Source organism: Meleagris gallopavo, chromosome 26, assembly GCF_000146605.3.
Source record: "Meleagris gallopavo isolate NT-WF06-2002-E0010 breed Aviagen turkey brand Nicholas breeding stock chromosome 26, Turkey_5.1, whole genome shotgun sequence".
NCBI lineage: Eukaryota > Metazoa > Chordata > Aves > Galliformes > Phasianidae > Meleagris > Meleagris gallopavo.
The window spans coordinates 5,573,124-5,598,505 of record NC_015036.2 but is presented as its reverse complement, the minus strand read 5'-3'; the positions used below and the strand labels follow the sequence as shown (position 1 = coordinate 5,598,505).

Sequence of the window (25,382 nt, the reverse complement as noted above, 5' to 3'; positions counted from 1 at the left end):
TCAAAACATGAGTCAAGGAAGCTTGGTAATAAATAAATACACCCTTAGAGCTGAGGATGAGCAGACAGTCTGCTTCCTTCTGGCAAGGTAGCAAGAGCAGCAGCGTTAATTGCACTGGGAGCAAAATGCCTGCACCTCACAATGTGTGAAGCTCTGCTGTGTGCAGCTGTGAAGGGTGGTCCTGTGGCTCCATCTGGTTCCTAGCCTATAGCTCACCTGTCAGAAGAAGCCAGCCCATGGACAGGAGAGGGATGGATAGATGATGGTGTAGCTCTCCAGTGAGCAGCACAGCAAACATCACCTTCTCGATGCATGGAGTATTTATCAAAGGATGCCTGTTCTGCAGTGCTGGTCCCCCAGGAAGCTTTTCCTATACCATGTGAGTCACTTTAGCTGTCTTCTCACTCAGTCAGAACTCTGGAGAGATGGAGACTATGCTTTCAGTAAGAAAGGGCTCATTGGAATGCTACTGGGCTTCTGAGCTGTGCTCTAGGATACTTTATTTAACTCAGTTGTGGCAGCCACTCAGCACGATGGCTTTGCTCTGACTTTCCTGCTGACTTGTCTCCTAGCCCAACGCTTCCTGCTCCTTAAACTGGGCCACGAGGGTAAAAGGAATGGTGGTAGCTTGTCTTGCTGCTTAATCTCTTGAAAATGCTCAACAAGCTTGTTGTCAAAATAGCTTGTGTAAATACATATGACTGCTTCCTGCAGTCATTTCTTCTTGCTGTAGTCCTCCCTTGCTACCTCGTCAGCAAATGAGATGAAAATGACTAATGTGCAGTCCAGAAAGAGAGGCTTTGTAAAAGAAGACAACCAGGAGCTATTTAAAGCCTTGAGGGCTGTCTGTATAAATAAAGTCAAATAAATGATTAAAATTATAAGTGTAGATTTCAGGTAACTTCATAGTTGGAGTTTAAATTTTAAAAAAAAAAAAGCACAGCACATTTGTATTAAGCCACAGTTACTCAAACTGGATCCTATCTTAACTTTCAAATACAATGTGGATGGTGATAACTAATAAGGCTGAGTTCTATATTTCTCTTCTCAAGTAAGGTAACACCTGTCATGCTTCACCACAACTTGCTGTATTTTTTTCAGAAAAAAATCACATTGCAAGTCAAACTTGATATTAATAGAGTTTAGTAGATGATAGAAAAACCAAAACAACAATTTTGCTCATACTATAGAGGCTTTCCTTTTTAAAAGACTTTGTTTTGAAGTCGGCTCTTTGTGCAAATGCTGTGATCTGTATGGCACTGAATAAACTGAATAAAGGAGAAGACGTGAGGTGGGAGGCTTCTTTGTCACAGAGAGTCAGCAGTAGTGTTTCCAACTAATTCTTGCAGCTTTGATGACTGAGCTCTGTCCTCCAGCAGCGTAACCCATTCATTTTAATTTTTTTTTTTTTTCCTAGTGAGATCTCAGTGTAGGGTGAAGATGACAGAATGAGTGCATAATTGATAAAGCAGTAATAACCCACCCACTTCTCAGTGTTGAAAACTTCATGTTGAATGATTCAACAGTGATTTAACAGCGTTAATGTGAGGCTGCTCAGTGGTCATGGCATAATTTTAAAGTTCTTGTTCTTTCATAGATTCCGGTATGAAAAGTCAAAAAGCAAATGTTTGCTTTTATTATTGAAAAATGGTGTTTGTTCTCTATGGTGTCTTTTCAGTTAATGCATCTACTTTATCCTCAAGTTCTGAAGGAGATAAGTAAGTACAGATTTCCTCTTCTGAGCTAAAGGCATTGAGTGCTTAAAATCAGCCAGTAGAAATGCTGCTGTTAGTGACAGCAGTAGGCTTTTCATGAGACCAAGTTAGATTAATTTCACTGAAATGTAACTTCTGTTATCCAGAAGGTGGTGATAGTTTAGGGAGAAGTAATCAGTCTTTCTGACATTCTCAGGCAGCAAATCTTCATACAACCTGCCCAGATGTAGCAGAATGTGTAGATGTGAAGATTGGCTTTGTAATGTAAAGTGAGGTCATAATGAAAAGGTGTCATGATTTGCTTTGTATTCAACTACACCATCACAAATCAATCCTCCACCCAAAGCTGCCCTTTTTATAGCTGCCTAAGGCATGGAGGAAATGCTTTTTTTTCTCTTCTCAAACAAGCTGTCGTTTGGTGGTTCCTCAAACTTGTCATTCAGTGAGCACAGAAACGCAGAGAGCAGATCAGTGTTAACTTTAAAACCTTTAATAGACTCTTTACTTAAATTTTCATAGTACTGCTTTTTTTGCTGTCCTAGTGATTTGTATGAGGCCAAGTAATTTTTTTTCTGATACGAGGGTCTTTTCTCCAGGTAAAAATGGTATTTTGTGCTACCACTTGTGAGGCTGTTAGATTTGAAACAGATGTTTGTTGGGAATTGATGGCTGCAAATGTGGGAGCCCTAATATCTATAAGCAGCTTTTAATTGCCATTTTGTAATGAAGTATGGAAAAAAAGGATGGTGAGCTTTCAACCAGACCAGGACTCAGTCTGTCTTATCTTCTGAAAGGCTTCAATTTCTGTGAGGTTTTTCCCTTTCACCTCAAAAAGCTGGGAGATCAGACTTATTTCTTCCTTGGAGAATGGCTCTTCCTTCAGCAACATCTGAGTTATCCCAGAGGATTTATTACCTTGGAGAACTGCTGACAGCTGGAGCCTGAGAGAGAACATCTCACCAAGGCAAGTCTTTAGTGCCTAGAAAGAGAGAGAAACAGTTTTGAATACCTGGAAGCAGTTGAACATGACATTTAAAACTACCCACTGATCAGAGATTAGTACAGATGATGGGTAGAGCAAGTCAAACAAAAACTTGTCTTGATATCCTAATAATCACCCCCAAAACATTACTGGTCTCGTAGGTATTTGATGTAGCCTACAAATATGTTCAGCAGTGTGGTTAACATGCAGCTGTTCAAGATAGAAGCAGGATGAGAATGTGGTACCCAGACCAGCAGAAGCTGGCAATGTAGGTTGCTCTTGACAATCATGAGGAAAATCACCTTTTACAAAAGGCAGATTTTGGCAGGGGCCTAAAATCACTTTGTGCACAGTAGGGATATCTTTGAGGAAAAAGATGACTGCATCTCCTGCAATACCAAAGTGCACTCTTTTGAAGGCTGGAGGGAAAGGGCTGCCTTGTATTGAGAAGTTAGGGGAAGAACGCTGCTGTTCCATTCTTATTTCTCAATAAATCCATATGTATATATCTGGTGTATGTTTTCCAAATATCAGTGTAATGTAATTACAGTTGGAGCACACAGAGCTACCTGATAAAAAAGCCTCAGAAAGGTTGGGTTGGTGTCTTGGCTGAAGTCAGCAGCTGTGATATGAGCAAAGCAGTGCACAAGGAGCAGGAGGAAACTTCCAACAGAACCCAGACAATCCCTCAGGATGAACAGTTTGTTCTTCGAAGTCTGAAAAAGAACAAATATCCTGAGCTGAGCACAGCCAATGGTCAACTGAAGAGATATAATTCTGGCAGGGGTTTGGTTTTGATTTTAGAAAAGTTATAAGATTCAGAGAATATGGGGAATATCCATGTAATAAACAACACAGCATTGTCATAAGACTTCATTTTGGGACACTTTCTTATGCGTGAAATCTAAAGCATTCTCACACTGTGTTTCTAGACAGTTCTATCTCCATGTATCATGAACATTAGAAAGTTTTTCTCTCTAATATTTCACTTTTAGAATACAAAAATTATTTTGTGTATCTGATTATAGCAAATAAAATGCTGATAAAGGTAACCTATAGAAAATGTAGTAATCTGAACGTGAGAGACTGGGTAACCACAATAATGTGCTCTGGGTTTGACCCCCACATTAGACACTTATTAAATCTCTGTATTTTGCAGTGCTCTATTAAGTTCACATTCAGAGAAATCCAGAGCATGCCATTAACCTTTAAGGGTCTTACATTCATATCAAACATATAATGATTTAAAAATATGAAGCCTTCCTGCAGTTCATTTCCTAGGTCCATAACTTAATGTATATAAAAGCATTACGTAGGCTGGTTAGATGTGAAGTTGACAAACCTGATAAAAGAAAGAGTTCCTGAAGGCATTGCCTGTGGCATTACAGAGAGGAATACTGGAGGCAACACACAGGTTAACTTCTGGAGCCTGCAAAGGGAAGGCAAATTGCTTCTGTAAAAACTGTGCATGCACATCAGACCTGCAAAGTCAGAGGGGTTAGTGGGATATAAATTCATTTAAATGTCACCTTTGTTTTGCAGTGCCAACAGTGCCAACAAATGCCACAGGGAAATGGGAGCTGTTTAAAAAAACCCTCACGTATTGCAGCAATTCATCTTGCCAGTTTTCTAATGAAATAAATTAAGTGTACTCTTGTCCCAGAGCCCTGACTGTAGGCATCACTATTTTTATGATTATTTATTTTATATTTCTATGAAAGACCCTGGACAGTCTACCTTGAATGAAGCCTTACTGTGCTACGAACTGTGAAATGAAAATAAGAAATGCCTTGCTCCAAATTATAAAAGAAATATGCTTTATCCTAATATCATTCAGTATGCAACAATTAGGTAATGCAAGATCTGGGTGATGTGCATAGGAGGGATTACACAGCAAATACAAGAACGGACCGTGGATCTTGGGCAATAGAAATTTGATCTCAAAACAGTCTACATCACTGTGGAGAAAACACAAATTCTATCTCCTGCTGTTTGCAGATTAGTCTTTTTCAACTTGATTTTACTTTATAATTGGCAGATGCTTTGCAGCTTGTTGGCTGAAGGATTTTTTAGATAACTGTTCTTTTTGAAGAACTGATTACTAAATACCAGCATCTTAAAAACTTACATCAATGTGAAGTCTGAGAAACTGCAGCAAGGAGATGCCATACTGATATGTGACAAACTCCCTCCTGGATAGGGCTGCAGAATCCACTACTATTAGTTCTCCTTCTTGACTCGAGAAGGCATCTTGTTTACTCTGAGAAGAACTTGCTGTTTCTACAAAGAACAACAGAATCTTGTTAGACTAATTCATTTTGTTTCAAGTGTCTTCATTTCACTGCATTCCTCACTTCATAACATTTTTGTCATTCTTCAGTATAGAACCAAAGCTGCTGATGAATTGTCAGTTCTTTCAAGAGTGGTGCAGAGCTCAGGGTTCTTCGGCAATCCCCAAAGCTTCATTCTCCCTAAACATTTCAAATAAGGCCTAGAAAAGTGATGACTTGTGTGCCTCAGGCTCAATCAACAGCCAAATTGGTGTGATTCTGTATTCTGAGTCTGTCCTTCACTGTTTACAGTGTTTCCTCCAAAGAGGACAGTAAATTTAAGTTGTCTGCTCTGCAAGGTTTTATAACAATAAAAACAACCACAGGCTGCCTGAATAATGAAACAAACATCTCTGCATTACACCTGAACTGGAAATGCAGCGATAATCCTGTCTTCATCTGTGGTGGAAGCAGCCAAGTTGCACATGTTAAAATACTTTTGCTGAAAAGGAAATCAATACTGCTTCAAAAAAGAATGGCTATTTAATTCTGTGCACCAATTATTTTATTGCAGTCTCATCTAAAATAATCACAGATTAGTTCTAAAATGCTGATGAATCTGTTGAGTATGGAGGTTGGTGGCCCTGCATGTGGCAGGGGGGTTGGGGTTTGATGATCCTTGAGGTCCCTTCCAACCCAAGCCATTCTATTCTGCAGGCTTCCCATTGTAGCTAAAATCACCAGTGCTTTCTAGAGTGATGGAAAAATGGTGCAGTAGTGAAATTACTGTTACTTTAGCACAGATTCACTGAGGTATCTGACAGCTGCTGCCAGAAGGGAGAATCCTCTTTCTATCCTTTCAAAGTTGAAAGGTTCCAATATGTTTTTAAAGGCCAGAGTAAAATAAGGTAACTGACAGTACCTTTAACTCCTCTCTTACCAGGTGTCTCAGATGATACGTAACTTCTGCTATCTTCCTCCAGCATCTGAACCATGGACTTGAGCAGTGGGATCACACTGTGATCCATGGCCTTGCACGTACTGTGTGAGATCCCACTACTGCCATAGTATCTGGCTGTCTCATAGTTTTCAAAACAGTGTTGTGACCCACAGAAAAGCATCTGAAACATCACAGGACAATGCATGTAACTTGTGTTTTATGCATGTTAAAAATCTCACTGGAAAAGCATCCTGGCATTCTTTGCCTTCTGGTGAAAACCTCGAATTGTTGGTTCAGACATCCCATGCAGATTGACTGGTGACTCAATAGGATTCTACAAGGAGCCTGTCTCAGCAGCTTGAAGTCTGTTCACAGTCTTGGAGCACCCAACTCTGATTTTTCTACATCCTTCAAGCTGCTGTGGATGTTGTAAGACAAATGATTTGAACTGAATTTCTTGCATTTAATATCCTCAGATTCTCTGGAATCCATTTCTAGGTGTCATACATGTAATAAAAAGCTTTCTGTTCAACGTTCTGGTCTAATAATTCTATCTCAATTATATTAATAAGCTGAAATTCAGTCAGTGGTTATTGTCTCATGGGGATGGAAGAGTAGAAGAGGAAGACAAAGAAAAGGGAAGACTATTAATTTTATGCTTTTTAATGTAAGAAGACCGAAATGGAATATGGAATCCAGGTAATATGAAGAGCAGATTCTGAGTCTATTGACTTAATGGGAAGACTCTCTGTCAAGAGGATGTAGGTCTACGATTCATGAGACATTACAGGTCAAAGGATGGGATGTGAAAGGTCCCTTTAACAGCGGGGAACTTGTGGGCTTTTTTACTCAAGTGTATTTGAACATTATTTTTGCACTCTCAGGGATTATTCTCAGAACATGGCAACTGTTCAAGCTTTTGCTAGAAAGTAAGTAGCATGACTGCTTCTCATCTGCCTGAGAGAGAGGTCAGTACCTTTGCCTGCTGGGTTTGGATGTCTGACAAGTCCCTCAAAAATTCCAGCTTAGTGTATGCAGTCTCCACGTTAGCTTGTTGTTTCAGCATGCATTCCTGAAATTCAGAGGCTAGAGCGACTATAACCTGGAAGAAATGAGACAAATATGAGTACTTCAAGTCCCAGCTTTCATTTTCTGTTGCATACTGTGGCTACAAACTAGTGTGACAGCTACATGGCACTGGTGTCTGGGTAGTCATCACAGAACTGTCACGAAACCTACAGCTGATGACAGGAAGGGCCAAAAACTCCACCCTAAATGTAGTAGTTCAAAAAGGGAGGATTTAAGAGAAACAGTGGAGGAAATAAATGGGACTGTGTGACCCTGGGGTGCAATATGTCTGTGCTTCTCAAAGGTTAACAAGTCCTCTGACCCCAGGAACATTCAGCCTAACCCAGCAGTGACCTCACCTTTCTGAGCACCACATTGGTTACTGTTTCTGTACTTGATGTGCATCCCCTCTGCTTCTCTCTCTGTGTAATCTGCACACACATTCTCTTTTCTTCTTCTTCTATCTTCTTAACAAACTGCATCAGCTTTTCCAGTGCCTTTCTGATCTCCAGCAGAACCTGTATTTCCTGTTCTTTTTCATCTCTGTCAGCTGTAAGCAGCAAATATTAGCAGAAGTGCCCATCTGATAATGGAAATTCACAGAGCAAACCTGAAATAATATGCTTCCTAAATATGTTTCACCACATCTCTGCTCTTTATCTTTTAGAACAGCCCAAATAACCAGATCCTGTATCTTGCTTCATGGGGGCATGAGTAGTTCCTGAAGTTTAAGCTAACATGCTGGGAGGGAGCAAACATCACACACCCTGCTTCCCCTCTTTTCTGTTTGTAGCTTTTGTACCTTTGAATAGTAAGGGTAATGCAGTGCCCAGCTGGCTGCTGAAATACTTTGAAGCTCTTCTCTCAGCTTCTTGCAGAGAGGATCCTTCAAGAAAATGACACATTTCCTCAATGTCTTTCACTTCCCCCCTGTATTTTATCTGTAAGAAATGGGAGAGAGCATTTCAAGATAACGTTGCAAACTTGTACAACAGTGACTTCTTGTGAAGCTGTTTCCTTTGACAGATGAAAGCAAGAGATTGTCTAATTTGAGCTTTTTCCTAGCCTTTTAAAAATTTTACTTCATTGTGCAGACCTCGAATACAGTTCATCTGTTTCTGATATCACTAAGAATAGTTGTCCCTACTGTATAGACACATTCTGACTTGAAGCAGTGGTTGCTCTATTATGAGACTACACACCAAACTTCGAAGGTGGGAAAGGCTGCAGTGAAGTAACAACACATCAATTCACATTTTGGATTTGCACCGTATTGAGAAGGGAAGTAATGTGAATTCAGATCACCACCATCCTGGGTGCAGCATCAGTAATCCTTCAATTGGATGCCTGTGGGCAGTCCTTCATACAGAACTTTATAGAAGCCAGCTGTAAAAACAATGCACATACCTTCTGTGCCTTTCCCTCTTTTGCAGCATCAAGGACATGAAGAAATAGAGAACTCAGTTCCTTAAGGAGCCCTTCTTCCTTTTTTATTCTGCAGTTCCAGTATATTTGCCTTGAACTTATTTCCTTCTCTAGGAGGTCCAGCTGAAATGCAATGACAGAAAAAAAAACGTTTACATTTGCAGGAAGGTGAAAGATTACAAACTTAATTGAACCTTACTTACGAAATCTTTATTCAGTGCTTTCAACAGCAGCACATATCCAAATTTGCTGTCACAGAGGATGAGAAATTTGCAGTCTGTGCATGTTATAACTCCTGTTTGAAGTTATAATGCAATGTGTACTTTGGGATAGAACATAGAAGAGGAGGTGTGAAGAGCAGCAGCAGAAGATACAGATAGGAGAGAGAAAAATGGATAATGAAGAGAGGCAAGTAAAATGACATACATATACTTCAGTTCATCTTGTACTGTAAGAAAATATTATTTGTGGGGCATAGGAAGAGCTGAAATTGCCTAACAGCAGAGGAAAATCATGAGCAAAGAGTTTTCCAAAGTTATCAAACCTGGAACAGAAATTACCAGCTCTGAATCCGTGGCTCTCGGTAAAGCTCTGAAGGACTGAACAACAGGAATTACGTTGTGTGTCTGGGGGTGGGTTTGAGCACCGATAACAGGTCCAATTTCACCTGTAATTGGACTTATGGTCCTGGCACCAATAGCGATAGGGACGAGGCCTGTGGGAAAAGAAAGATCAGATATAATCCTTAGAATGCACATCATGAATACAGCTGTTCCAGCTGCAACCTTAATGATCACATCTTTTTAATGGGTGAAAGCTGCAGTGTGATTTGGTCTCAGCCCTAGCTCCTATTCACCATTTTTCTGGCTCTGCTTGTTTGGAATGTCAGCACCATGCACACGGATATTTTCCACTCACTGCTGAGACATTAACTGATCTGCTCTGGTAGGGTGATTTCTTGGCTCTGAAAGTAATATGAATAGAGGTGATGACAGAGAAGTCCTTTCCTCTTTACTGTTAAAATAATCAAATTCAATTCCCCACTCTACCTTTTCCATTTCCATCTTCCATGGTCCCTGCGAGTGGGGAAGGCTGTCTGCTATTCCAGTCAAAGTCTATTCCCAGAATTGGCACCATCAAACTGGACCCACCGGGATCTGGGATTTTCATTCCAAACACTGCAGGGATCCACATCTCTGTGCCCGGATATTTGATCATACCTAGTTTGTCCCCCAAAAGAGAAGATGAGAAACATAAAATATCAGACTGATGTTCTGTGACGGAGAGACCTCCAGAGGCTGACAAATGCAGGATGGATGCCGTTACTTCTGCTCCAGCTTCCAAATAATGTTGGCTGAGCTCATCATAATATTTGTGGCTTGGGGTTGGAACTTGGTGATCCTTGGGGAACCCTTTCAACCCAAGCCATTCTATGAGTCTATGATTTGCTTAAGAAAAGCTATTTTGACAAAAACCTTGCAAAGGTTTTAAGTACTAATATTTTGGCCAAATCCTGTGATGGAAACATGTTCAATTCTGTAGCCATAATTGTAATGACACCCCTTTACTCTGTAACAGACTGTTGTACACCTACCCAGATTCCCACCATTACTCTTGACATTTGAAGCTATTTCTTGTTTTTTCTTGAGGCTTTTCAAGCAGTGCATTGCATGATAAAATCTAGCAGTGAAAGACTTCTTCATATCCTCTACTGAAGCCTTTAGCACTGCCAATCTGTCTGCTGCTAGACAGGCATCTTCCAAAACCGATGCCTTAAGCTTCTTTAGAGCATCCACCACACGACTTTGGGATAGCAGCCACTCAGCTTCCAGCACTGCTTGGTAACTGCCACCGTGGGGCAGCACCTTGTCTTGTTGCAGGTGAGCTCCCTGTACTCGGGCAATTTTCCCACTCAGAGGCTCAATGAAGGAATCTCCAAGAAGCATTAGGTTTCCAGAAGGATCCGTCAGCCCACCCAGAGGTATAACTTCTCCTGTAATTGAGAAACAGGAAATAAAGAGTCAGGACATCACCTGGGATCACCTGGCAGCTGGTCATGACAGTCTGGTCTTTCCATTCAGAAAAAGGTACAAGAAAGCAGTAATAGATCGAATGAGATGGGAGAAAATAATGCAAAAACATTTGTGATGCTGATTACAAAATAATTTGCCCACAGAAAGTTTTTAAATAAAGTATCCTAGCTTCTGCTTTAGAAGATAAAGATTCCCACTCCTTTCTCTGTGCGTAGTGTATCTTCTGCAGTGAATCATAAAGAATACATGTATGTGGAAATGCTCTTAAAAAATCTAGAACTCCAGCCACCTCAGCCCCTAAATTATGTATTTCTTACTGCTTTTATTATTTTAACAGAGCAACTGGACCATCTCTGAGTCAAATCACAGAATCTCAGGGATTGGAAGGACCTCAGTTGATCATCAAGTCCAGATCAACTTCAGTCTCTTGTGTCACAGCCGTATTCATTAATGTAGTACCTCAAATGTCTCTCATAGTTTCAGCAGTTTTACTGACTTTTAAAGTGATAAAATACAACTACAGAAAAGAGAAGGTTTTCTTTCAGTAAAGACTAAGGTGTGGAGTTGTCCTGACAGGACAAGGCAAAGGTGGAAGGTGAAAGTGACGGCTTTAGGCTCCCTCTGTTCCATGCCTGCAGGCAGTGAGCTAAGAGCAGGTTAAATGTACAGTGCATACCTCATTTACCAGTTCATAAAGAATTCACCTACCAGTGTTACCATCCAAACCAACCCCGAGGATCGGAACTATCTTGCCTCCCTCTGGCTCTGTCATAGGACCCCCGATCTCCAGCGGTGTCAGTGTGCTGGTGATGGGGTTGAGGTATGTCCCACCAACAGCCAGCTTTTGCCCAGTGTGAGGATGGATCGTAACCCCGAGCACTGGTACTTCTATTTCCGTCACTGGATCTGCCATGAGTCCTCCAAGACCAAATATTTGTTCAGGACACAGGACTGGAAGTTTTGTCTTCACAGGTAAGCCAGTGTCAGGACAAACTGGGTAAGGAATGTAAGGAAATATGGGCACTTCAGGCTTCTGACGCTCACCTGCGTGTAAAACCAGAAGAAATCCAGCATGGTTATGCTAATGCTAAAGGCAAGGAGGCATTAAAGCTCAGAATGGAGTCTATGGAGCTTTCAGAGAGTGATCATACTAAAGGCTTGCAATGTTTAGGCCCAGAGTTAAATGAATGACTGTAAGCCCTCTATACCAGCTTTATGGTTGTTCTGTTGTTTGTTTTTAGACTTAATTTGTACTTTGGCCTTTCCTTAGAGTAAGGCATGTAATGGTTTTTATGGTTTAAAGAGCAATCAGACAGAAATATGTTGGAAATAAAGAATACTTCAATACTTTTCTGTATATAAGCATTGTAACATCTAGTTCTTCTTATTCACATTGAGTCTTGCATTTAGATGAAGAAAAATATCTTCCAGTGCCATGCTACTGAGAAGTTTTCTCAGATTTTCTTTAGTTTTAGATTTTGTTAAGGTTAAAATACATGCAAGGTGTTTCGTGTTGGCTTTTTTCTTTCTTTTACACCACTAAAATTGTATTCCACAAATACCAATTTGCAATTGAACCAATTAATTATTTCATAGTAACTCTTACCTGAAACAGAATCAACAGTACAGACCAGCCCAGATCTGATGGGATCATAACCAACGTTGCCCGCTATGTGAAGCACCTTCCCAGTGCCTGGATGCAGGAAATGGTTGCTGGGTACTGGCCCAGAGCACTGGCTGCTCAGCAGCATGGCACAGTGTGGGCTGGGAATTAACAGCCCAGTGACAGGATCCACAGAGACAACATCGGGTGCTCGGGCACTGCCGTCTGGGTCTAAAAGCAACGCAAAAATAGGAGAGGAAGAAAACAGCAGCCTGTTATCCTCTCAGACATCCACTCTTTTTGAGAAAATGCAGAAGGAAGTTCTACTGATGACTTTGCTTTTGGAGCAACCCCTGAATTCATGAGTTGTTAGTGAGAACTCAGTGAGGACACTTTCTTCAAAGTACACCTCTCTTCACTTTGCTATTGGTGCTTTTGTCACCTATTTATGAAAGCATCAAAAGGAGCAGATGTGCACCTTCCTGCCCACACTTCCTTACATTCTAGGATCATTTTGAAAAGAATTTCTAGAGGTTGTAGTTACCCACAAGCTCTTGTTTGGTAAGGATCCTGGCTTTAGCTTTGTTAAGAAGGTGAGCTCCTGTTCCTTCACCCAGCACTCCCCATGCTTTGAGGCGGTGGCTCTCTGTTATTATTAAGCTTGACATCCTGTTGCTTGCAGCATCTATCTGGGCTAACAGCCTGGAATTTAAAAGATGGTTACTTGCCACATGAAGTTAAGGTAAAATAATTTCAAGGGAGCAGCACAGGAAGAGCTTGGAAGGACATGCAAATGATCTCTGCACTTTGGCACTTAGAGAGCTCTATGAGTACTTGCTTTGGCTACTGAATTAAAAATACCAATTTTTCTTTTTTTTCTGTTTTCTCCTTAATCACAGAATTCTGATTCTGAACATTCTAAGTCCTGACAGAGCATGGTTTGTACACCGACCTTAACTGGCACAATGTCACAATAGAAATCATTTGACAGTGAAAGAAAACACCCTCAGAAGATTGTTGTCCTCTAGATTCAGATGGGGGTCTCTTCACTATATGGCTGTTTGAGATTCAGAACAGCTGTTCATAATCTCTGTTAGATTATCTCTTCCTAGTACAAGCCAACCCGATCACCTGCCACAAATGCTTCCAGCTAGGAAATACAAAGCTGTAGCACAAGGTTTCAGTACATTTATTACCTTTTACAGTCTGGCTGGGACCAAGTGGTTGGGCTTCTTTTACAAGCCATCTTATTTGTCAGCATCTCTGCCAACCTCACTGCCTCTCGCAGGGCGGAATTGAATGTGACATAATGCTCTTCCTGGCATTTCAGATCATGCTGCAGTAACTGCATCTGTTTGTTCACACCTTCCTCATATTGCGCAGCCAACTGCTTCCTGTGCTGCATCTCTTCTTCTGCCTAGGTGGGACATAAGATCCAAATGTGTCTTCTCTTGCTTTATCTAAATGTAAGCAGAAATTCTAACTTTTCTGCCTTTTATTAAAATAACAAAAATCAGAAATTACAAATAATTTTGTTCTACTCATTTGAATTGCAGGACATATATGCTGATAACTCTAATATGCTGAACTGCAATTATCCAGCACGTAGGTGATAAGTATCCAGATCTGAATAAGGTAATAACTTAAGGTATCCTTTTAACAAGATGCAGAACTTTTAGGAGTCACTTAATAAAAGTGACTTTTATAACTACTTACTGTGTAGCATACACATTTTCCCAAGTGAAACAATGAGTGTGTATCTGCTTGTAAGGCACAAAATCATTTCATTCTAAGAACTTTCGTAAGAACGTAAACAAACAAAAGTGGAAAAAAGATGTTACACATGCTAATGCAGACCAATGTGTGCTGTTCTCAAAGCAGAAAGCTCTGCTACTAAAGAGACTCCAAAAGAGCTGAGATGTATGGGTCCATCGGACAGATCAAGAAAACAAAATAAGTGAGCAATCTTTCCAAGGTGTTTCTGTGTTAACATGAAGCAATAGCAGCAAATTCCTTAAAAGGACCAGCACAGCCTGTTGTTTGCTGGGTTAACTGCTTTGCAGACTATGACATATGAAATGTTTACAGCTACAAAAACGATGTTCTAAATGACCATACCCACATTTATGGAAAGGGAGTGCTGCAGATGTCAGCTATTTGCTATTCCATGTGTTAATGGTGCTGAGCTGAGCTCTACCTGCTGTTTTGCTTTCAAGTAATTCTCCGTCGTTGTGCTCTCATAAGACTCCATCTCTTCTGGGATATTTAGTGTCATGATCCAAAGGCTTTTCAGTGCAGATATTTCACTTGTAAGCTTGCGATAAAACGTTTTCACCTAAGGCAAAAAAAAAATAATAATAAAATAAAACCCAAAGAAATTAGGACTGTAAGAGATAATATGAAGGCAGCAAATTTTCTCTATAACATCGGTGCCTTTTTATGTAACAAAAGTTCATGGCAGCCCCTGAGTCCTCAATGCAAACCATTTTCATGCTAGCATTCCGGAGGTTACGGCACGACGACCTCTCCATGCCAACTGCGTGCTGCAATGCAGCTCCCTCTGCTGTCCCTGAAGCCAAACACGCAGTCAGATGAGTGTTCCTCACAGATCCATCATAGTTTCTGTAGGTCAGTGAAATGCTATCCCATTGGTTTCAGCTGTGAGACTGTTATGAAATTCAAATGACAGAGCAAGACTCCATTTCTGTGTTGCCACATATTCATTTATATTTACTTCTCCTCAATTTAATCTACGGTTCTCAGATGTTAGACCAGGTAATCTGTATTATTTTATTTTCCAGATGAAAAATTGGGGCTGGGAGATGAAGTCCTTTTCCAAAAATGTGCAGAGCAGATTCATAAGAAAATCAAAATGTTCTGCCTTAAGGTCACTATGCTTCACACTGTATGACATGGTATAAACAACATGTTTAAGAACATGGATACATGTCAGTGTTTCAAATTCTAAAAGTTGAAAGAAAGTACATACAAAATAGATAATGGGAAGCAGCAACAATCCCAGTTTTAGACTCTTTCTGTATAAATTAGTAGCCCCCAAATACACTTTACCTCTTCTTTGAAATGGCCCAATTTGGCTGTGACTGACTGTGACTGCCTCAGCAAAAGTTCAAAGAAGACGTTGGTGTTAAACGACTCAAGGTCTATCTGTTCTTCAGGTTCCCAAACACCACCCTTTTTCATGGAGCAGGCTGAAACAGGAATGTTCATTTATTAGTGTTTTTCACTCCATGACTGTTTTCTTTATGCAAATCAATAAATCTGGGCCACTGCACATTGCTAGACATGGGATCCTGGCTCCATATATACAAGAAACCAGGCAGCCCCACTGTTATTTAGCTTTTTGTTATCTGACCTGTTCCACCAGTGTTGCAAGAGTCAGCATCCATGCTACCCTTGTTCTGCAGCCAGGGGTGATACTTTTTGATGGGAAAGACTGTTGGTATATTGGAGGAATATCTGTCCAGACTGTATTTCAGCTGCTGCCTTCGAAATGGAGGGCAGGCAGTGCCCTTCTGTGACCAGCTAAGTCCCTGACAAAGAAACTGCAAGAAACAACAAAAATGAACACATAAATTCCTTTTCTCATTGTGACAAGTTGTATTTTGTGATTCATGTGTTAGTCACTCAAGCAGGATGCACCATTACATTTGCCATCAGGCAAAGACCCTGAGAGTCTGTTTTCTAAGTACCTCTCTAGGATGGTCTGTTCTAAGGCAGAATTACTAATCTTAGCAGATAAGGCTGAAATCAAGGGGAAGGAAGTACAGTTATATGTTGTTTGATGATAGATGAATAAATCCCATCTTCTACCACAGTCTGAAGGACCATTTCATTTGCTGTGAAGCTCTGATCTCAGGTATGTTGTGCTCACAGGGCCTTCTGTCTGAACAATTAGTGAAGAACTGGAAGCCACATGAATGAGCACTGCAAAAACTCATCAGCAATTGACAGTTCTTTATAATAACTTTACAGGACTTACTTATGGTTTCTTTATTTTAAGAATTGTCATCTCATCCGTCCTTCCTGAAGGGATGCATATCCTGGAGAATTCCATTATGTGGTTATATTTAATGAACCAGAGAACAGAAATGAAATTCACCTGTACCTTAAGTGTCTCCAAGTGGCCTATGCATCAGGTAAATATCCTGGGGTGTCAGTGGGGCTGGATAAATTAATAGGGATGATTTTACCCCATATATAAAACATAAGGTTGAACCAAAATTTTCAGTTTTATAGGGGATGCCTGAGGAAACAGGTGGCTAGTGGGTTCATTGCACAAAATCTTTCAAGAAGAGACTTTGTGTAACTGTTACTTACTGTCAACACCACGCAGGTAATAAGCAATGTGAGAAGTCCTGTGATTACCCCAATAATGGCTGTCCAGTCAGGTTTCAGTAGGAGGTCTTGCTTTCTGGCAATGCCCACCTGCACAGCATATCTGGGAGTTGTGGGGAAGAATGGCCCCTCTTCGTAACATTGTCCTCCAAGTGGCATGACCCTAATGTACTTCATGAACATAAGTAGAAATGCCAATTACTGTCACTGCAAATTATTTAAGAATGCATAATGATTTAAATCTGAAGTGTTATTTTGGCTATGACACTGAGTCAAATCTTTGCAGTTGTACCATTCTGCACTTGTATGTAATGCCCGTGCACAAAAACACCAGCATTTGTTGCTGTATTCACCTCTGCAGCATGGCAGGTAAAAATGAAAAGATGCTCAGTCGTATTTTTAACATTTCCTTTCAATTCCAAATCATCATTTGGAGCATTTAAACGCTGTGCTAAGAAGGATATTGTAAATGCAAAGACAGCATTCCTCAATACAAACCATTTTTTTGTGCTGATTGCTGCTCAGCTGTAACACATAGGTACCAGGGTGCTGGAACTGGAAAAGGAAGAAGAGGAAGGTTGGGGAAACAGCTCTTATTTCCTCTGCAAGTCTTCGAAAGTCCCCCCAGTCAAATTCGGTGTTTGTGTTGTACAAGTTGTTCCTAGGAGCAAAAGTACAAGAGTCTGTTCTTGTCGCTGGACTGTGTGTGTGTGTGTCTGTGTGTGTGTACATGTAGGTTTATTTAGCAAGCTTTGGTTGCTGCTTAGGATTCATCTACACCACTACATACCTGAGCATTAGCTAGAGTTTAGGTGCTGAACCTCTAGTTTTCCACACAGTGGCACTGTGTTTGAGGCTGTTCCAACCAGCTCTCCCCAGACTGATGTATGTAATGCAATGCAGTAGGAATTAACTCTAAGCAGAATAGATAGTTAGAAGTGAAGAAAATAGCCACTGGGACCCTTTGTAAGTGTTTCAACACCACAGATGCCAACATGGAACCCACACGTAAAGTGCTGTAATTCATTACCTGTCCCTTCTGTTACTTCTTTGCTTTCAAGCTGGATGAATGCCAGAAATGAAATGAAAATAGGCCACAGGGGAAGAAATCTCCAGAACTGCCCACAGAAACAAGAGCAGCAAAGGCAGAGCTCCTAAGGTTTGCAGTGCACTAGGATGTGCTTGTTCCTACTTGGATGAGTTTACCAATGATTACAGAAAGGGAAAAGAAATTAGGATGAATGAGAGGGAATATAAAGCATAAGCCAGTGAGAAGTCAACTTGCAAAAGTACTAAGACAGGTCTGCCTTTTAGTGGGTCAGAAATAGCACCAGCAGGGCAACAGGAACAGCTACATTCTATGTTGAGAAAAGTGAAAACTTGAGCCATCTTTTCTGTAGCTCACCTAAAAATGCATTAGCTAAGTTCTACATTGTACTTACACATCATAAACTGGGTAATGCTCCTTGGAGACAATGAACACAATGGTATCGTTAGCATTAATGCATGTGGTAGGATTTAAGATGCCACTAAATATGATTTTTGATGTGGAGGTTGAAGGTCTCAGGCTTTGTATCAGGGAAGATCTGGGTTCTTCATGGTCAGAATTAACTGTAAAAGCACAGGTTTGGATCATTATGTTTGGATCATTACCAATGATTTTCCATCTACAGAACTGCTGCAGGATACACTATTTTCTATTTGCTTTTATGACTAAGTTTTATAGACACAAATCTGGCTTCCAGAGTAAGGCATACTGTCAAGACAACAATGCCACTGACATCTTCCTGACATTGGATAATTTTGCCCCACATTTTCTTATCTTTTTTGCAACGGCTCTGCTGAAGCACATTTGGTAAAGAAGCAGAACTTCTTGCAAAATCTGCAGCCTTTTTAAGGAACCTATCCCCTTGTATGGCTTGGCTATGGATTTGAGGATAACTCTGGAGGCACAGAGGAACTAAAGTCCTGTTCTCCAAGAAGAATGCAATGAACTAATGAGAAAGCAATCTGAAATGCCAAAAGTTATGCAGATGATGGTGTAAATCAGAATTGCAGAATGAACCAAAAGAGTGGATCAACCAAAGGAGAGATGTGAGAGGAATGGAAGAGAGCTCAGCCCTGACATTTCTTCCTGGGCTCTACTCTCCCTGCAGACCTGTGGACATGGTAGCAGTGAGGGGGCCACGTGCCAGCTCTGTGCACTCAGATGGAGGCATCCAGCTACCACCTGGCTGTTCCTCATCACCCCTGGGGAAGAGCCAGGGGCCAGGAGGATGTAACTGCTGGCTCATGGGCTTGGGTTGCAAAGCAAGAGGCTCTGATGTGCAGCGCAGGGAAGTCAGCTTTTTCTTTCACTTCACTATGCTTAGTGTGAAAAGGTTTTCTGGCTATTTGAAGATGGTAAGATCTGTTGGTTTCTGTTTCTTATTTAGTTTGGTACTGGAGATGACTGAAGCACAATTAAACCTTAGTGAAACTGTATTTAAATATATGCTTTGTAGCCAAATGTGAGAGCTTACCTGGAGCTGCTGGGGAGGAAGACCTGTTTTTGTGAAGTGACGAAGCCTTGTTCAGCATGATGAAGTTATGAAACATCTGTGGGTCAGGATTATACACTCCTAAAAATCCTCTCCCTAAAGCAATATAAAAAATATCAATTACTTCTGGTTTTCAACAAGTTGGACTTTAGTTTTACTTCTAGTTTATCAGCTCACAAACTCCATAAGTTAAGCTTACAAAGCCTCAAACCAAGTTACATGTTTTTCAGTCCATTTCTCTTATTCTAGGGCAGTGCTTTAAAACACTTGGGCCTTATCCAAAGGCTTTAGGGTTTGTTTGGTGTTGCAAGACCTGTTCCTTAAGCAGCAACTGGTTTAACTTGGCTGTAGTCAATGAAACTGTGTCAAGGTACCATAGGGAAAGGACTGCATCCTATTGTTCTTATTAAATTTTCATGCAGTTGTATAAAAAGCTTTTGGCTCACAGCTTAATTCTAGAATATTTTAAAAAAGAATGTTTAACTCCTTCTAATTCTACTTGTTAAATTCACATTAAAATCTGAAGCCCAAAAGAAAATCTATACAGATAAAGGATTGTGAGAAGGGAGCCCTTTGAAATGCATCTCTTTTTAGAAAGTGAGACTGGGAGGGAATCTCTGAGTATCTGTCCATTCCTGGAATACTGGAAATGTATAGAACTCAGATCAGTGTTTTAGGACTGAGTAGTGACTTGGCATAACTTCTTCATGCCAGGATGTAAGTATCAAAATTTCTTGTTGTTTGTGTTAAAAACAAGAAGGAAAGGCCAGCTATTGATAAAAGCCATTTAATACCTATTTAACAACATATCTCTATACCCAGCTAACACTTTTGTTATCCTCTTCCTTACCGCTTGCTTTCACGATGTATGCTGGATGAGAGCATTTGCTTTGTTCTGAAGTGCAGACATTTTTTAAAGGGAAATATGATCCTAGTAGAACTGTCCTTAATTCTTCTAAGAGAATGGCAGCCTAATAGAAAAAGAACTCAGAAAATGTATGTGAGTTTTTCACACTATTGCAGTGCAAGGCCAAGTATAAAAGATATGCTATGTGTTTAACAGGCTTGTGCCTGGGGTTTTTGTTGCTTTCTGTACTTCTCTAAGGAAATTAAAAAAAAGATGATGTTATTTGATAAAATGATTACTCAAAGTCTAGAAAGTTGAGCAAAAAATAGGTGGATCTTGAAAATACCAGTAGCTTTTACCTTGCTTCCATTTCTGTAAGTGATAAAAAGCTGAGGATTTTCCTCTGCACAGGTGATTTGCAGGGTTTCTCTTTGTTGCCTCCTACACTGAGAATCACAGATGTTATCCAGACGGTCAGTTTGACAGATGCAGAGGCCAAGAACCTTGTCATAGCCTTGATAATCCTTGGGAATAGTACAAACCTGCAGGTAAAAAAAAGGAATAAAATAGCAGCTTGAAAGACAAATAATGACCCATCCTCCTTATGCAAGGATGGAAATCTGGGCTTCCTGTTAGGCTTCTTATTTCAGTTTGAAGAAGAGTTAAAGCCTCCTGTGAAAATGCTATTAATGCTCAGTTCTCATGCTGCCTGTACCTAGCAAAGGCAGAGCTAGGGAGTTTGCTTTTAGGGCAGTGTTTGCATGGATCTTGGATTTGACTGATGGAAATCACTACACCTTTTCTGAGCAATAGTGAGTCCATTCCTTCTTGGTTAGACACCGTCCTTCCTGATTTCGGGAGGCTGAATCTCGACAGATATCATATGTTCTTCTGACACAGTGTCTTCTGCCACCCACAGAGCTCTGATAACCCAGAGGGCATGTGCAGTGAGCATCACGAGCCTGGAAGAAAAAAACAGGGATTCATTTAGAAACCTGCAGCCTCATTAAGTTACTGTTATGTACCTTGCTACATTAAGCATCACACCTTATTTGGCTGAGAACAGAGGAAACCTGAGGGTCCATTCACACCATCTTTACCTTCCCTCAAAAAGAGGGATGGATGTAGCCCTGAAACTCAGAACATGTGTAGATCTGCTATGCTACTATCAGCCTGGTGAATGTATGTAAACGGAAATGAGATGCAGGACTGAAAGATGCCAGTGTGAGAGAGGGGTAGCCTGCGTTAGGGCAGCACATTTGAGGTAGAGAATAAAGACCAAAGTCTGAAGTAATTAATGGTGATCTCCATTAGGACAGAACAGCTGCTACAGAACTGTCCGAGTACCTGAAACACCTGGCCTTTCCCAAGACAGATGCACGTTTCTTGTCCTTCTGTGGGCTGTGCTGCCTCCGAGCCGCATGGGAGGCACGCTTTTTGGCCAGGCACGGGGTTAAAGAAATCCACTGGGCAAGCCAAGCAGCTGTGTGGTGTCAGTGCTGCTCCTTCGGAACGGAAAGTGCCTCGGGGACACGGAACTGGTGTGCTGCTTCCTTCGGGGCAGAAAAAGCCTGTGAACAACAAAACCAAAAGATACCATCATTTTTTCTCGTATAATGCGGCTTTATTATGTACATTAGATGGAGTTAGTGCCTCTACAGTTTAAACAAAGTGTGTTTTTTTATTTATATTATAACATCAAGACCAATAAAATGAACCATGCCTCATTTAAAAATATTGCCTGGTTTCAGTGCTGCTTTTTTTAATGCAGTACAAAAAGGAAGTCCTCAGATATGTGAATCCTATAATAATATTGAATGCTCTACAGTAGCTGATTAAACCTACTTCCTTTTATTATATTAATTGCTGCAAGACTAATTCATTATCTAAGGGCCTCTCTAGCATTCAACACAATCAGTGTCTGGCTACATTTGCTGTTGAGCTGTATGTGACAGAAAAGCATTCTAAAGAAGCTAATGATCTCTGGTATGTTATCCCCAAATACCTGCTGGACAGTTTGTCAGATTCTGTTTTCTTCTGCAGTGAACTCCATTTTGACAGTCCTTGTGGTGTGGATGCTGCAGCTCCCCATGGTCACAAGCAAAGCTGAAAAAAATGGTCAAAATGAAGAAGAGGGCCATCCATGTATTGCACCTAGTAGCATGAAGTCTCCAGTGTGAATGACAAAGGCATAAGGAGAGCTTTCTTTTCAGCCACTGAATATTTAATGGTGGGTGTAAGCTGAAACATATTAAAGTGTAAAATATTCATGGCAGCTACCTGAGTCTATCGTGTTCCCCTACAGGTTGTGTAACAGAAACTGTTCTCAGACCAATGTAAAGACTTTGCATATGAAATACAACTTTTGCAGCATAGATAAGCATTTATCTATAGTTACAAACAATTTGTTACTGTACTTTGTAATCTGAACTTTTCAGGGTCCCCATAAGAGCCTTGATTTTTCCAAGACTATGCATCTTCATTTACTGCAAGGAATCATGAATATGTGGGTTATATGCTTTTCTATCTTTGGAAAGGCTGCATAATTTATGATGAGCATAAAGCAAGAACCCTGCTGAGCACTCTGTGTCTTTTTCAATATAGAAAAAAAGTAATTATTTGTGGTTATTTTGTCCTGTTTTTCAAGATCTGTGGCAGATTTTAGTACAGAGTTCAAGGATCTTGTTTTGAACACCTCCTTTTCCTTTCTTCATGGGGATTTTAAAGGTTGCAACACCAGCCAGTGGCTCACCCTGCTGAAATCTGTGTAAATGGAATCTGCTGTATCTTAGACTGAAGGGTTCTTAAATGCTTCTGAAACCTTTGCCCTTGTGATATAAAAGACAGCTGTCCCAGCCTGCATGTGTCATGAAGGAGGCATTGTGTACACAGCAGAGACCTCTGTTGCCTTGTGAAATATCTAACCAAAAATGCAAAAGCACTTAAGGATAACACTCCTCATTTCTCTCCTCTGCTTGTACTTTAGTGGCACTATTTAACACACGTTTCTTAAAGGTATTTCCAGTAAATATTAATTCAAAGAGTTGGGTGCACTTCTTAGAAGTGCAATAAAAAAGTTTGGTTTCCAGATATATTTTGTACGGCAGTCATTACTGCACTGGATCATCAGCCTGGAAAAAAAGCAGTGGAGAGGGAGGGCATTCAGGGAAAGATCAGAGTGGCCTGGGTTAGAAAGGACCTTAAAGATCATTCAGTTCCAAGCTCTGCTGTGGGTTGGCTGCCAACCACCAGCTCAGGTTGCCCAGGACTCCATCCAGCCTGGCCATGGGCAATTCCAGGGATGGGGCACCCACAGCTTCTCCGAGCAGCCTGCACCAGTGCCTTACTGCACTCTGAGGAAAGAATTTCCCCTTGATACCTGACCTAAATCTCCCCTCTTTTAGTTTAAAGCCATTCCTCCTTGTCCTATCAATATCAGAATTAGTAAAAAGTTGCTCTTCTCCTGTTCATAAGCTCCCCTTTTAGTACTGGAAGGCTACAATGTGGTCTCCCTTGAGCATTCTCTTCTCCAGGCTGCAGAAGTCAATCTCCCTCAGCCCTTGCTTAGAGGAGAGGTCTCAGCTAACCAAGACCTGAAGCGAGCAGAAGCTGCAGCACCTGCTTCCTCATGGACACGTTAACACAGGGAACTTAAGGCAGGGCTGTCCCACCCTGGGAGCCAGTTGGGGCCCTAAAGGCCTACACACTGCTGCTGGTTTCCTCTGGGCCTCACGGGGCCACTTCCAAAGTGACTTTGGTGTTAGATGGAAACCCACACACAAAAAACCACAAACTGTTCACTGTCAGCTCACCAGAGCCCCACGAGATGCTGCACAATTCCAGGCTACCTCCTAAATTGACTGCACTGTCCTGGTGAGCTCACTGTATTACATCTCTTCATCAATTCCAAATAAAAGGCAACCATCCCAGCGCATTATTTAAGAAATTAAATAATTTCCTAATCATCACCATCATGCTGACCATGACTGGGCTGTGCTCTTGTCAACAGCCGTACTGCCCCTTTTGGCCCCTGAACTTCTGCAGACTGCGCTTCTTTGTGGAATTACCAGAGCAGGCCCAAGCCGCCCAGGCCTCCCACGCTCCCCGTTGGGCCGCCCCAACAGCGCCGCACTGCCCCCACCGCGCCTCGTCTGCTCTGGAGGAATGGATTGACTGTTGCGCATGCGCACTATGCGCAGCCATACCGGCAAGTCCTCCAGGGCAGACGAGGCGCGGGACAGAGCGGAGCCGAGAGGTTGCACGCATGCGGACGCCTTCCGGCCCTGGTGGGATCGCTTCCGGCCGTGGCTGCGGTGTTCGGCCCTGAGGTTCTCCCGCAGGCCCGGAGCGTCCCTTGACCCGCAGCACGGTGTACTGCAGAACAGCGGAGCTGTGATTTTTAATTCCACGTCGGACAGCTTAAGAAATGCCCTTGGAGGTCCCCTACAAGATGCCTGGGCGCGGCATTAGGCACCAACGATGGCCCTGCTGGAGCAGCGTGGGACCAGAGGGACCTGGAGAGAGCATCTGAGTTGTGCACCGTATGGGTTGCCGCAGCTTGTTGAATTTGCTGTCTGATTTTACAGTGAAAGGATCAGTTGGTATTCACTTGTTTACACACAGTAAAAAATACACACAGCCTTTATGTGCGGTGTACCTAGCAAACATTGTGCTTTACAGCAGAATGTGCAATAGAGCATCCACTCAGGTATTCTGGTTCTTAAAGTGGCCCCATCTGCAGCACTGTGCCCAGGTCTGGAGCCCCCAGTACAAGAAGGACAGGGAGCTGCTGGAGAGGGTCCAGAGGAGCCACAAAGATGAGCGGGGGGCTGCAGCACTTCCTCTGCAACAACAGGCTCAGGGAGCTGGGCTTGTTCAGCCTGGAAAAAAGAAAGCTGCAGGGTGACCTCTTTGCGGCCTTTCAGTACCTAAAGGGAGCCTACAGACAGGAGGGGAATCTACTCTTTGAAAGGGTAGATAACAGCAGGACAAGGGGAAATGGTTTGAAGTTGAAGGAGGGAAGATTGAGGTTGGATGTCAGAGAGAAGTTGTTTGCTGTGAGAGTGGTGAGGTGCTGGAACAGCTGCCCAGAGAGGCTGTGGATGCCCCATCCATCCCTGGAGGTGTTCAAGGCCAGGTTGGATGGGGCCCTGGGCTGCTATGAAATGTGGAGGTTGGTGGCCCTGCATGTGGCAGGGGGGTTGGAGATTCATGATCCTTGAGGTCCCTTCCAACCCTGGCCATTCTGTGATTCTGAGATTTAACTGGAATCTGAGTTGAGATCACAGTCCTGAGTGTTTCTGCCCTGTGGCTGCCTCGTGCTGGGGGTGCTCAAGCTCACTTTGTTGGAGTCTGCATTCCCCAGGCACCCAGCTCTGTCTCTGAGCATGCCTGGAGCTGCCCCATTGGAGAAATCTGTGCGTAGGTCCTGCCCAAAGCAGACTGGAATGCAGGAACTGGCTTTGCTCCTGCCTATTCTGTCCCCTGCAGGGCTTTGCTTGGTGCTTAGTCACAGAGCACACCCAGTAAGTTCTGGTACTTGCCAAATAAAACAGAACTGTTTTGTTGTCTTCTCCTTCCTTTTGTTTTTCCCCAATATCCCT

General features: G+C 41.8%; 1 protein-coding gene across 1 annotated transcript; it reads right to left on the bottom strand.

Annotated features, from left to right (window-relative positions):
• Positions 1-38: 38 nt before the first annotated feature.
• Positions 39-24,651, bottom strand: LOC104914368. Its single transcript, XM_010723755.3, has 29 exons — positions 23,761-24,651; positions 21,785-21,885; positions 21,127-21,350; positions 20,577-20,741; positions 20,139-20,321; positions 19,783-19,903; positions 18,915-19,028; positions 17,835-18,003; positions 16,891-17,053; positions 16,375-16,563; positions 15,410-15,599; positions 15,106-15,245; positions 14,234-14,371; positions 13,233-13,453; positions 12,581-12,738; positions 12,040-12,267; positions 11,142-11,477; positions 9,995-10,393; positions 9,450-9,620; positions 8,961-9,115; positions 8,383-8,523; positions 7,778-7,916; positions 7,335-7,525; positions 6,884-7,009; positions 5,908-6,088; positions 4,826-4,977; positions 4,040-4,126; positions 3,267-3,413; positions 39-2,694 (listed from the first exon to the last, which is right to left on the bottom strand). The coding sequence occupies exons 1-29, from the start codon at positions 23,961-23,963 to the stop codon at positions 2,470-2,472; spliced, it is 5,157 nt and encodes a 1,718-aa protein (XP_010722057.2). The 5' UTR covers positions 23,964-24,651; the 3' UTR covers positions 39-2,469.
• Between the last annotated feature and the right edge of the window lie 731 nt (positions 24,652-25,382).

What these genes read in the sequence shown, in the direction of transcription:
- LOC104914368 (XM_010723755.3), bottom strand. Translation starts at nt 23,963, where the DNA reads ATGCGCAACAGTCAATCCATTCCTCCAGAGCAGACGAGGCGCGGTGGG. An exon ending in CTTACAGAAATGGAAGCAAG is followed by an intron (nt 19,904 to 20,138) that starts GTAAAAGCTACT and finishes TTTTTCTATTAG; the next exon opens with GCTGCCATTCTCTTAGAAGA. An exon ending in CGTATCATCTGAGACACCTG is followed by an intron (nt 4,978 to 5,907) that starts GTAAGAGAGGAG and finishes TGTTCTTTGTAG; the next exon opens with AAACAGCAAGTTCTTCTCAG.